At 50.4% G+C, this 12,841-nt stretch overlaps 1 protein-coding gene across 1 annotated transcript; it reads left to right on the top strand.

Annotated features, from left to right (window-relative positions):
- Nucleotides 1-10,116: 10,116 nt before the first annotated feature.
- On the top strand, nt 10,117-12,792 carry TMEM160 (transmembrane protein 160). Its single transcript, XM_045441943.1, has 3 exons — nt 10,117-10,362; nt 11,645-11,737; nt 12,451-12,792. Exons 1-3 carry the CDS (start codon nt 10,155-10,157, stop codon nt 12,714-12,716), a joined length of 567 nt encoding a protein of 188 aa, XP_045297899.1. The 5' UTR covers nt 10,117-10,154; the 3' UTR covers nt 12,717-12,792.
- The last annotated feature ends 49 nt before the right edge of the window (nt 12,793-12,841 follow it).

Raw genomic sequence — 12,841 nt, forward strand, 5'->3', positions numbered from 1 at the left:
AAGTCTAAAATCAAGGTGTTCAGCAGGGTCATGTTCTTCCTGGAGGGTTCAGGGGAGAATTCATTTCTTTGCCCTCTCCAGCTTCTAGAGTCCTCCTGCGGTGCTTGGCTTCTGGCCCCTTCCTTCTGTCCCTCTGACCTCTTGCTCCTGTTGTCACATCTCCCACTATTAACTGGTCCTCCGGCCTCCCTCTTGTAAAAGCCTTTAATGCGCCCCTAATTCCTGGAACCCGAGAACGCTATGTTATATGGCAAAAGGAAATTTGCTGGTGGGATTAAGTAAGGGTCATGAGATGGGGAAACAATCCTGCATTATCTGGGTGGGCCTGATGTCATCACAAGGACCCTCAATAAATTCGAGGCAAGAGGGGGGCACCTGGGTGGCTTAGCTGGTTAAGTATCTGCGGCTCAGGTCATGATCTTGTGGTTCGTGAGTTCAACTCCCCGAAGGGCTTTCTGCTGTCAGCACGGAGGCTGCTCCGGATCCTTTGTACTCCTGCCTTTCTCTGCCCTTCCCCTGCTTGCACTCTCTTTTTCTCTCTCTCTCTCTCTCTCTCTCTGCCCCTCCCCAGCTATTTCTCTCTCTCAAAATAAATAGATTTACTTAAAAAAAAAAAAAAAGGAGGCAGGAGATCAGAGAGGTTAACTGGGAAGCAAAGTTTGGAGTGGTTCAAGGAAGAGGCCCCAAGCCAAGGGGAGCAGCTGGCTTTCAGGCCATGCTTCCCACCAAACCCCCAAGCATTGAAAACAGGTGCATTTGGGGCACCTGGGTGGCTCAGTCGGTTGAGCGGCTGACTTCGGCTCAGGTCATGATCTTGCAGTTTGTGAATTCGAGCCCCGTGTTGGGCTCTGTGCTGACAGCTCAGAGCTTGGAGCCTGATTCGGATTCTGTGTGTGTGTGTGTGTGTGTGTGTGTGTGTGTGTGTCTCTGCCCCTCCCCCACTCACACTCTGTCTCCTTCAGAAAGAAAGAGGAAGGAAGGAAGGAAGGAAGGAAGGAAGGAAGGAAGGAAGGAAGGAAGGAAGGAAGAAAGAAAACAGATGCATTGGGGGGCCTGGGAGCTCAGATGGTTAACCATCTGACTTCAGCTCAGCGCATGATCTCACGGTTTGTTGGTTCGAGTCCCGCATTGGGCTCACTGCTATCAGCATGAAGTCGGCTTGGGATCCTCTGTCCCCCTCTCTCCCTCCCTCTACCCTGCTCACGCTCTCTCTCTCTCAAAAATAAATAAACATTAAAAATTTTGGGGGCGCCTGCGTGGCTTAGTCGGTTGAGCGTCCAAACTCGGCTCAGGTCATGATCTCGGGGTCTGTGAGTTCGAGCCCTGCATCGGGCTCTGTGTTGACAGCTCGGAGCCTGGAGCCTGCTTCAAATTCTGTGTCTTTCTCTCTCTCTGCCCCTCCCCTGCTCACACTCTCTGTCTCTCAAAAATAATGAATAAACACTAAAAAAATTTTTTTAAATAATAATAGCCAGTAAGAAATATAAAGGTAAAGCATGCCTTCACATAGAATGGGGGTAAAGTGGGGTGAGAGAAAAACATTTTAATAGAATTGAGTTACCCAACGGCTTATGAACTACGGAATGGTGTAATAAGCTTTTCTTGCAAGATTATCACAGATCAGTGAATAAAGAAAATTCATCCCCTACAAAAAGACAAAAAAAAAAAAGTGAAAACATTAAGTTAACTGAAAGAAGCCAGACAGGGGCTCGTGGGTGGTTCAGTCAGTTAAATGTCCGACTTCGGCTCAGGTCATGATCTCGCGGTTTGTGGGTTCGAGCCCCGTGTCAGGCTCTGTGCTGACAGCTCAGAGCCTGGAACCTCCTTCAGATTCTGTGTCTCTCTCTGTCTCTTGCATTGTCTCAAAAATAAATAAACATTAAAAACAAATTTCATAAAAGAAGTTTATTTATATTAATTTAAAAAAAAAAGAAGCCAGACACACAAGGCCCCCCCCAACATGTCCAGAACAGGGGCTCTGTCGGAAGAGCCGGTGACTCTCGATCTCAGGGTCGTGAGTTCGAGCCTCACGATGGGTGTAGTGATTACTTAAAATCTTCAAAAAAAAAAAAAAAAAAAAGACCATTACAGTGAGGAGGCTGTTCTGACCTCAAGAGGTCTCTGCAAGTGTCTCCAGGTCAAACAGGAAAGGGCATTGCTTCTCTATGGTGAGCTGGGTTGGCAGTTGGGGAAGTTGGGTCGGAGAGAGGAAAGAAGTCACCAGTGTGGTTTGACAGGAAACGTGTCCTTCTGTGGTCAGCGGGTCTCGGGAGATGCTGGCAAAGGGACATGTCCCACATTTCCGAGCTCAGTTAGCACTTGGAGAATTGAGGTTCGAGGCCAGCGGGGGGCCCGGGGGAGAGTAGCCTAAGGTTTGGTCGAGGGGGAGACAGAGGGTAACGGTGAGCACCTGGTCAGAGGAAGTGTTACAGTTGTGTCGCAGGACTTAGAGAGCAACCTGAATAAAATGCTTGGTTTGTGGGTCACATGACCTGCCCTGTGACCCCTCAACACACGCTCAAAAGTCCTGCCACAAAAGCCGATCCTTTGTCTCTGGTTCATTGTTGTGGCCACAGTGGTTGGAACGGGGCCTGACATCAGGTCAGCTCTTTTTTTCTTTTTAAAGCTTATTTATTATTATTATTATCTTAAATGTGCATTTACTTTTAAGAGAGAGAGGGAGGGGCAGAGAGAGAGGGAACGGAGGATCCGAAGCAGGCTCCAGGCCCTGTGCTGTCAGCAGAAAACCCGATGCAGAGCTCGAGCTCACAAACCGTGAGATCACGACCTGAGCTGAAGTCAGATGCTCAGGCAACTCAGCCCCCGGGGAACCAAAGTTTATTCATTTTGAGAGAGAGTGCACTTGTGAGTGGGATGGGGAGGGGAGGGGAGGTGGGGGGGTGGGCAGAGAGCTAGGGAGAGACAGAAACCATGGGATCACGATTCGATCCGATCCCATGAACCGTGAGATCATGACCAGAGTTGAGATCAAGAGTTGGACACAAAACCAACTGAGCCACCCAAGCACCCCCAGGTCAGCTGTTGATAAAAATATATTAAAAAATTGGGAGGGGGGCGCGGGGGCGGCGCCTGGGTGACTCAGTCAGTTGAGCGTCCGACTCTGGATTTTGGCTCAGGTCATGATCTCATAGTTCGTGAGACTGAGCCCCACCCACATCAGGTTCCATGCTGATGGTGCAGAGCCTGCTTGGGATTCTCTCTCTCCTTCTCTCTCTGCCCCTCCCCTGCTTGCTCTCTCTGTCTCTCTCTCTCAAAAGAAGTCAACTTTAAAAAACGTTTTTTAATTTATTGAGATGTAATTGACATAGAACATTGCGTAAGTTTAAGACACAACATGGTGCTTTGATGCTCGCTGATTACATATATACATGTGTATATGTACACACACACACACACACACACACTTATATATAGTATTTCAATAGGATTACCACTGGAACGTGAGCTAACACCTCCATCATGTCACACAGTTTTCATTTCCTTTTCGTGGTGAGTAGATATATATCCTGTAAAAGAATACCAATGCCCACTTCCTGCTTCCCATCCGCAGATATGGCTGCGTTGGTCCGGGATGAGGCTGGAGCGTTAACTTGTCTTTAAAGCTCCCGGACAGTTCGTGTATTAGCACCACTGATCAAATTACAAGTGCAGAGGCAGCTGGCCAACATCACGATCTGTCTCTTTAAGGAGGATTTGTTTTCTCTGCCCTGACCCTTTCTGGCATTCGTTTCTCTTTCCCTTCTCATCAGCCTAAACCATTTCACCAGCCAAGAATGTGAAAAATGTGTCTCCAATATTTTCTGTTCCACTTAATCCCATTTAATGCTTAGCATTCATTGCCAGCAGGCAGGCTGTTACAGCCCAGTTGAACTCCCTCCCAAGTTCAACCCCCTCCGGGGCTCCCAACTTGCCTCCCCCTCCATAAAATCTAAGCTCTTCTCGCTGGGAGATTAAGATCAGGTCTCGTAGACAAGGTTCCAGAGGGTGATGGAGAGCTGCGGAAGGGTTTCAGCTAGAGACACATCACTAGCTGCTCATTTAAAACATCCTCTCTGGGATGCCTGGGTGGCTCAGTCAGTTAAATGTCGGACTCTTGATCTCGGCTCAGGCCATGATCTCATGGTCTGTGAGTTCAAGCCCTGCGTTGGGCTCTCTGTTGACAGAGCAGAGCCTGCTTGGGATTCTGTCTCTCTCTCTCTCTCTCTCTCTCTCTCTCTCTGCCCCTCCCTTGCTCAGTCCTTTCTCTCTTTCAAAATAAATACTTAAACATACGCTAAAGACATATATGTCAGTTCATGCTACCCCTCAGCTCAAACTCTCCCCAGCTCCCATCACACTTAAAATTAAAGAGGAAGCCTTCACTGTGGCCCACGAGACACCAACAACCTGACTCTCCATCTGGCTTTGACTTCCTCTCCTCTCCTCTCCCCTTGCTCATTTTGCTCCAACCACGTGGGGCCCCCTGGCTATTCTTCCAGCATGTCAAGCACACTCCAGCCTCAGGGCCTTTGCACTTGCTATCTATCCCCTCTGCTTGGAGTACTCCTCCTCCTCATCACCTCATCGATAACTCTTTGTCACTCATATTGCCACTCATATGTCACATCCTCAACACTCAGAAGCCTAAAACAATAAACACGTATTATTGTGTTTAGTTTCTGTGTATCAGGAAGTACCCACAGGAGCAGCTTAGCTGGGGAGGTTCTGGCTTGGGATTTCTCATGAGGTTCTGGTCAGGGCTGTGGTCCCCCAAGGGCTTGACGGGGACTGGAGAACCTCCCAAGGAAATTCGCTCATGTGGCCGGCAAGCTGGTGCTGGCTACTGGCCTCTTCACCAGGCCGTTTGTGTGTCCTCACGATGCGGCAGCTGGCTTCCCACAGAGAAAGGTGGAAGTGACAATGTCTTTTATGACCCAGCCTTGGAAGTCACACTCTGTCACTTCCACAGTATTCTACTGGCCACACAGAGCACTCCAGAGCTGGGGCAGGGATGGGGGTGGGGGTAGCATGATCTGATGTATGTCTTTAGAATATGGGATGAGACAACACAAACTGCGATGGCTGAGGTCACCTTAGAAGCTGGCTGCCATATGCTCTTGTCATTCTCTACCTCATCACCTAGATTTATTTTCTGGATGGATTTACCTTCCTGAAAATATATCAATCCTTCCTTGGTCTCCCTTTCCCAGTGCTGCCATGTCCATAGGGGCTGGGACACATCATTTTTCTGTCTTGTTCACTGCTATATCCTCAGGGTCTTAGGCAGAACTTGGTACATTGTAGATACTCAATAAATATTTGCCGAACTACTAAGTGGAGAATGTACCCTGAGGGCGTTCTGGAGCCCAATAAGTGGGCTGGTTTCAGCTGTCCAGGTGAAAGATAGCAAGGGTTTGAACTAGGAAAGAAATGGAGAGAAATTGATAGCTATTGGCAGGATCTCCTGTCCTCTTGCGAGTTTCTTATCTCTCCCTGCTACAACCCAGCCTTCGCAGGGAGGTGGAAGTGTTCTTAACAGATCAGTGGAACGTCATATGTCCCCTGCATAAATCCTCTATGGCTTTCTACTGCACAGTGTCAGGAGTTACAGGTGACCCAGGAACTAAAGGGGGTAACCTCGGAAGGTCCTCTTGCTCTGGTTGGGGTTAAGGTGGTCAGAGAGCTGCTTTTGTGGATTCAAACGATCTCTACACATTGTAGGGCATCTTAGAAAATATAATTGTGATGGCTGCCCAAGGAAGGAAAGGAAACCATCTCGTGATGGTAAATGATTGTTTATGTTCAGTGTCCTCCACTCAGTGTAATTTTTCTGGGCCACAGATTCTTTCTGCAAGGCTCTGATCATGGTTTATCTGGTCCATGCCTAGTCAGAGTTCAGGTTTCAACTAGGCTGGGTGAGGTGCCCTCTCTGGGCTCCTCTAGTCTCCTGGGCTTTCCCTAGAATGTACTTACTTAGCATGTTTATTGCTTATTTTCTGCCTGTATCTCTAGAACGGAAGCTCCCTGAGAGCGAGGAGCTTTCCAATCCATGAACATGGTATATATCTCCATTCATTTAGATCTTTAATGTACCTCAACAGTATTTTGTAGTTTTCAGTGTAGAAATCTTGCATGTGTTTTGTTAAAATACTTCCGAAGGTATTTTGGGGTTTGATACTATTGTAAACGAACTTTAAAAAAAATATATGAAAAAAAATTTTTTTAAGTAGGCTCCGCACCCAACGTCGGGCTTGAACTCACGACCCCGAGATTAAGAGTTGCAGGCTCTACCAACTAAGCCATCCAGGCAGGCGGCCCCAGGAACTTATTTTTAGTATCATTTTGCAACTGTTTCCTGCTAGTATATAAACATAAAATTGATTTTTTGTATATTGATCCTGTACCCTGAAATCTTGCTAAATTCACTTATTAGTTTTAGTAGTTATTTTGATTTTTTGGAATTTTCCACATAAGCAATCACATGTGCAAATATCAACAGTGCCAATCTTCTATCTTATGTCGATGCCCTTCTATCTATTTATTTTGCCTATTGCACTAGTGAGGACCTCCCATACAATGTTGATTAGAAATGGGGAGAATGAAAGTCCTGGCTTCGTTTCCAATTTTAGGGGAAAAGCAGTCAATATTTCACCACTAAGAATGGTGCTGGTTGTGACTTCTTTGTAGATGTCTTTGATCAGATTGAGAAAGTTCAGGGCAGAGAATGTTGTCTGTTTTTGTTGTTGTTTTTTTAAGGTTATTTGTTTTTTGAGAGAGAGGCACGAGTTGGATAGAGGGAGAGGGAGAGATCGTTTCAAGCACGCTCTGCACGGTCAATGCAGCGCCAGATGCGGGCCTCAAACCCATCAACTGTGAGATCATGACCTGAGCCAAAATCAAGAGTTGGACAGTCCACTGACTGAGCCACCCGGTGACCCCCCCCCTTTTTCCCCCTTTTTGAAAGATTTTATTTTTAAGTAATCTCTCCACTCGAGGTGGGGCTCAAATTCGCAATGATGAGATCAAGCGTTACGTGCTCCCCTGATTGAGCCAGCCAGGTGCCCCAAATTTTGTCTGTTTTGTTTACTGATTTGTACCAAATGTGTAGCATAACTGTCAGGGAGTGAGTGCTGAGCAAATGATGAATGAATGAAAGATCAAATGAGTATAAGCTGCATGGCACTGGGGCTAGTAATGTAGCATTGGACTTATCTAATTAGCTATGTGATTTAGGATAAGGTAACCGCTCTGTCTCCCTTCTCTGTAAAATGGGTATAATAATGGTATCTATCACAGAGGATTATGTTGAGGATTTAATCAGAGTATCCATGTAAAGCAAGAGCACTGAATCTGACACATGGTTAGTGCTCAGTAAACACCAGCTTTTATTACCTCAGTTTTCTGAGCCTCATTTTATTTCTTCTATAAAAGAGGGAATATTCCAATTCTTTTTTTTAAACTTTTAAAAATATTTATTTATTATTGAGAGACAGAGAGACACGTAACGTGAGCAGGGGAGGGGTAGATGGAGGGGGAGACACAGAATCCGAAGCAGGCTCCAGGCTGTCAGCACAGAGCCCGACGCGGGGCTCGAACTCACAAACTGTGAGATCATGACCTGAGCCAAAGTCGGTCGCTTAACCAACTGAGCCACCCAGGCGCCCCTCTGATTCTTTTTAAAAAAAATTTTTTTTTCAACGTTTTTTTATTTTATTTTTGGGACAGAGAGAGACAGAGCATGAACAGGGGAGGGGCAGAGAGAGAGGGAGACACAGAATCGGAAACAGGCTCCAGGCTCTGAGCCATCAGCCCAGAGCCTGACGCGGGGCTCGAACTCACGGACCGCGAGATCGTGACCTGGCTGAAGTCGGACGCTTAACCGACTGCGCCACCCAGGCCAGGCGCCTCCTCTGATTCTTTTTTAAGATTTTAGTTTATTTATTTTTTGAAGTTTAAGAGAGAGAATCTCAAGCAGACTCCACAGCTCGATGTGGAGCTTGAACCCACGAACCATGAGATCATGACATACTCGGGAGGATGCTTAAAACTGTCTCAGCCATCCAGGTACTCCTTAAGATATTATCTTTTAATGTATCTTTTTAAAAATATTTATTTACTTATTTTGAGAGAGAGAGAGAGAGAGATCATGGGAGGGGCAGAGAGAGAGGAAGAGAGAGAAAATCCCAAGCAGGCTCTGCACTGTCAGTGCAGAGCCCAACTCGGGGCTCGAGCCCACAAACTGTGAGATCATGACCTGAGCCAAAATGAAGAGTCCACAGCTTATCCGACTGAACTCCCAGGTGCCCCGAGATTTTATTTTTAAGTAATCTCTACACCTAACATGGGGCTCGAACCCACAGCCCCGAGATCAAGAGTCCTACACTCCACTGACTGAGTCAGCCAGGTGCCCCTATTCTAATTCTTAACTCCTAGGGTTACAATGAGAATTAAATAACATTACGCACAGACTATGCCTAGCACAATTCTTGGCACAGGCAAAGTCATTGATAAATGTTTGCTGTCATTATTTACCAAGTTCCCTACTTACACTGGGTTGAGGGCATAGGAGATACATCAATCAAGGACCCAGTCCACTGAAAACTGTGAAGCCTGTTGGCACAGATCAGTATAGAGATCATTACCACACAGTGTAGTAAGGGGGGGTATAAAGCCATGTGTGGACCCAGAGGCAGAAGCTGGCTGCTGAGATTTGCCAGTGGGATCAGGTCTGTCCAGACTCAGACCTAAGTTTAGACCTAAAAGGAAACAACAATGGTTTATATCAAGGAAAATTGGGAACAACCTACAGATGGGGATCACCTGTGGTACCAACCTGTAATGCATCAGTATGAACCATTAAACTTGATGCTGTGGAACAGAAGAGGGGGATGGTTGCCCGGGGCACGGGGTTACTTTCCATTAGATCCTTCTGTATGTTTTGTCTCTTGTACCATGTCCAAAATAAATTAATTTTTATTTATTTATATTTTTTAAGATTTTTTTAAATGTTTATTTATTTTTGAGAGAGAGACAGAGAGAGAGAGTGCAGGCGGAGGAGAGGCAGAGAAAGAGGGAGACACAGAACTCAAAGCAAGCTCCAGGCTCTGAGCTGCCAGCACAGAGCCCGTCGGGGCTCAAACTCACTAACGGGGAGATCATGACCTGAGCCCAAGTCGGAAGCCCAACTGACTGAGCCACCCAGGCACCCCTATTTTTGTTTCTAAAGTTTATTTATTTTAAGAGAGACAGAGACAGCAGGAGCAGGGGAGCACAGAGCCTGATGTGGGGCTCGAACTCACAAAACAGATCATGACCTGAGCCTAATCGGGGAGTCGGTCGCTCAACCGACTGAGCCACCCAGGTACCCAATGATTTATTTATTTTTAATTTGAGAGATATTGCAAAAGTGGGGGAGAGGGGCGGAGGAAGGGAGGGAGGCGGGGGTGGTGGGGCGAGAGAAAGAGAACCCTAAGGAGGCTCCAAGCTCACGTGGAGCCGGTGGCGGGTCTCGATCAAACCACCCTGGGATCACCACCTGAGTGGAAATCAAGAATCGGCGGCTTAACCAGGCACCCCAATCATATTTTTAATATAAAAATTATGAAAAGTATTCAATGCCATCAGCCAATGTTCTCGACTTCTATGAAAAAAGTTAATGGGTCAAAGGGCATCTCACTTGACATTTGCCTAGAAAAAAGACAGGGCAAGAGTACAACCGATAGCAGTAACTGCTCATCAGTGGGATTAATGTTGAGGTTTACTTTCTCCTCCGGGCTATTCCAGATGTTGCAAAGGTTCTGCATTAAGTATCCCAGCTTTGTTTTGTTTTTGTTGATTGGCTATTAGAATTAAAGTTATTAACATAAACTACAAGTCCCGGCAGACATCTTGCCTCCGCCTTCTGAAGACCGGCCTTCTACGGGCGCAATGATCGCTGGGATTCGTAGTCCAGCAGCAGAAGCGAGGTGGGACGCGCAGTACCGGCACAGATGACAGAGGAGGAATCACCGCTATTTCGACCAATGGACCGTGGACGCCAGCCCTGAGTGGCGCTCTCGAAGCCAATGGGTGAGCCGCCATGCCTGAATGACGTGGGCTTCAGCCTACGGGAGCCCGTGGGGGCGGGGCGGTGAGCGGCGGCCGTAGTGGGAACCATGGGAGGCGGCTGGTGGTGGGCTCGGGCCGCCCGACTGGCCCGGCTCCGCTTCCGGGGGGCGCTGCTGCCGCCTCCGCGGCCCCGGAGCGGGGGCGCCCGAGGGTCCTTCGCCCCCGGCCACGGCCCCCGCGCCGGGGCTTCGCCGCCCCCCGTGTCCGAGCTGGACCGTGCGGACGCCTGGCTCCTCCGGAAGGCGCATGAGACAGGTCTGAGGCTGGGGCTGGGGTCGGCCCCGAGGGGACAGGGGGTCCCGGATAGCCGAGCTGTCGGCGCGCGCGAGTGGGGGAAGGGGGTGGAGCTTCTGCTGGAAACAGGGCTGGGACTCCGGAGCGAGAAGGGCTTCCGTAAAAGCGCAGGGAAGCGCTTGCTGCAAGAGCGCAGTCTGTCCGCATAGAAGTGCTTGCGGAGGGGACGGTGTCCGGCTAGTGGGACGCAGTGGGGATTGGAAAGGTTGGTCGGGGTAGGACAGGCAGCCTTATAAAATTGCGCTGCCTGGGCGAGAGAGGCATCCGAAGAGGGTGAAGGGCGGGGGTGTTGCCTACTGGAGGGGTCCGCCTTGGAGGAGCCAGTTCAGATCCAAGAGGCGACCACTCTGCATTAGGCGGGAGCGTGGATCCCATCAGAAGAGGGGGTGAGTTCCGGATTGGAGGAAGGAACAACCAATACAAGAAAAGCTCTGGGCTGATTGGAGGGCCAGGTGATCCAGGCTGCAGGGGGAGGGGCCTCATGTGTCGATAGTGGATGGGGAGTGGGTGTGGGGTTTGTTACCCGGACCAGCCGGTTAGCGCCACACAAGGGATTTGAATGGATGTGAATAACAGCAAGGAAGTTCACACGCGGTAGCAAGATGATTGGCGTTTGAGGCTCCCTGAAGGGGGAGGCTGGAGAGAGGCCTGAAGTGCAGAAGTTTGTCCCAGAGCGGGGAGGCGGGAGGGGGATACACACATGTATGGGGAGAGGAGGGGTGTTGACCAGGATGACCCCTCGGGATCTTCCTGTCCTCATATTTAAGTTCGGCAATTTTCGGGGCGCCTGGGTGGCTTAGTCGGTTAAGCGGCCGACTTCGGCTCAGGTCATGATCTCGCGGTTCGTGGGTTCGAGCCCCGCGTCGGGCTCTGTGCTGACAGCTCAGAGCCTGGAGCCTGTTTCAGGTTCTGTGTCTCCCTCTCTCTGACCCTCCCCCGTTCATGCTCCGTCTCTCTCTGTCTCAAAAATAAACGTTAAAAAAATTTTTTAAACATATTAAATAAGTTCGGCAATTTTGGTTCCTAGATTCTCCTGCAGATTCTGCAGACTATGTTGAATCTTTGGTGCTGCAGAGTTTGGGGAGAGGGCTCGGATGGATGGAAGCTACAGTTTGGCGGGGGTTAAGGTTAAGTGGAGGGCCGTCAGGACCGGGTGGGGATTTGGGGTGCAATGGGATAACACTGTCTGGGCTGACAGGCTGATGCTGATTTCTTTCCCCTCCCCATTCACCCCTTCCTCCAGCCTTCCTCTCCTGGTTCCGCAATGGCCTCCTGGCATCAGGCATTGGGGTCATCTCCTTCATGCAGAGTGACATGGGTCGGGAAGCTGCCTACGGTGAGTGCAGACCCCCACTCCCGCCCCAACCAGGGAGTGTGGGCACTTGCTCCCCCACTGAGGAGGGCAGAACCCCCAACCTCCCCCGTGGGTGTAGATTCTTCCCTGCCCTGTCCCACCGCCATCCACTCTTTCCTCCCCCACCAGAAGCCACCTCATTTTCACGTGTGACTGTGGACCTTACATCCACCCGCCCCTGCTTTGTGGCCACTGGATCACCCGAGTGGGTGGCCCACGGGGTGGCTGTGGGTCCTTGTCCCCTCCGATCTGACTTTCCAACAAAGATGAGGGTCGCGTCTTAGCCCCTCATGCTGGCCCAGCCCCAGACTGGCCCTGCCACTTCATCCCTGTCTTTGCTCTCAGACCAGCTCCCCACTCCGCCTCTGGTCCTGAACCCCACCTCCCCATCCGGGACACCTCCTCTGATACCGATACCTCCTCATGTCTCTGACCTTGGCTCTGCACTACTCTTGACGCCTACCCTGCTTTTGAGTTTGCCTCATTCTGTAACTCCACCTTGGTCCCCTGACCCGCCTCGGTCCCCGGAGTCCTCTGGATCCCAGAACCCCCGCCCCGCCCCCCCCCCCCCCCCCCCCCCCCCCCCCCCCCCCCCCCCCCCCGCTTCTCCATCCTCCATCCACCCCACTGCAGTGCCAGCCTGGGAGCTCAGGCCCTGCCTCTCCTTGACCGTGGCCTCCTGCCCTCTCGCACAGGCTTCTTCCTGCTGGGCGGCCTGTGCGTCGTGTGGGGCGGTGCCTCCTACGTGGTGGGCCTGGCTGCACTGCGGGGACCCATGCAGCTGTCGCTGGGGGGCGCAGCGGCGGGCGTGGGGGCCGTGCTGGCCGTGGGCCTGCTCTGGGCTTGTGCCGTCGGTCTCTACATGGGTCAGCTGGAGCTGGATGTGGAACTGGTGCCCGAGGACGATGGGACCGCCACCGCCGAAGGCCCCGACGAAGCCGGCCGGCCGCCACCGGAGTGAACAGCTGGGCCACGGGGAAGGGCCGGGCGCTGGACGGCCCGAGGACCGGGACATTAAAACCTGACCCTTGTCCACATTCTGAGTGGCGGTTCCTGCGACCGGGAAGGGCGGGCATGGGAATCAGT

This window comes from Leopardus geoffroyi, chromosome E2, assembly GCF_018350155.1.
Source record: "Leopardus geoffroyi isolate Oge1 chromosome E2, O.geoffroyi_Oge1_pat1.0, whole genome shotgun sequence".
NCBI lineage: Eukaryota > Metazoa > Chordata > Mammalia > Carnivora > Felidae > Leopardus > Leopardus geoffroyi.

What these genes read in the sequence shown, in the direction of transcription:
- TMEM160 (XM_045441943.1), top strand. Translation starts at nt 10,155, where the DNA reads ATGGGAGGCGGCTGGTGGTGGGCTCGGGCCGCCCGACTGGCCCGGCTC. An exon ending in CCGGAAGGCGCATGAGACAG is followed by an intron (nt 10,363 to 11,644) that starts GTCTGAGGCTGG and finishes CCCTTCCTCCAG; the next exon opens with CCTTCCTCTCCTGGTTCCGC. An exon ending in GGGTCGGGAAGCTGCCTACG is followed by an intron (nt 11,738 to 12,450) that starts GTGAGTGCAGAC and finishes CCTCTCGCACAG; the next exon opens with GCTTCTTCCTGCTGGGCGGC.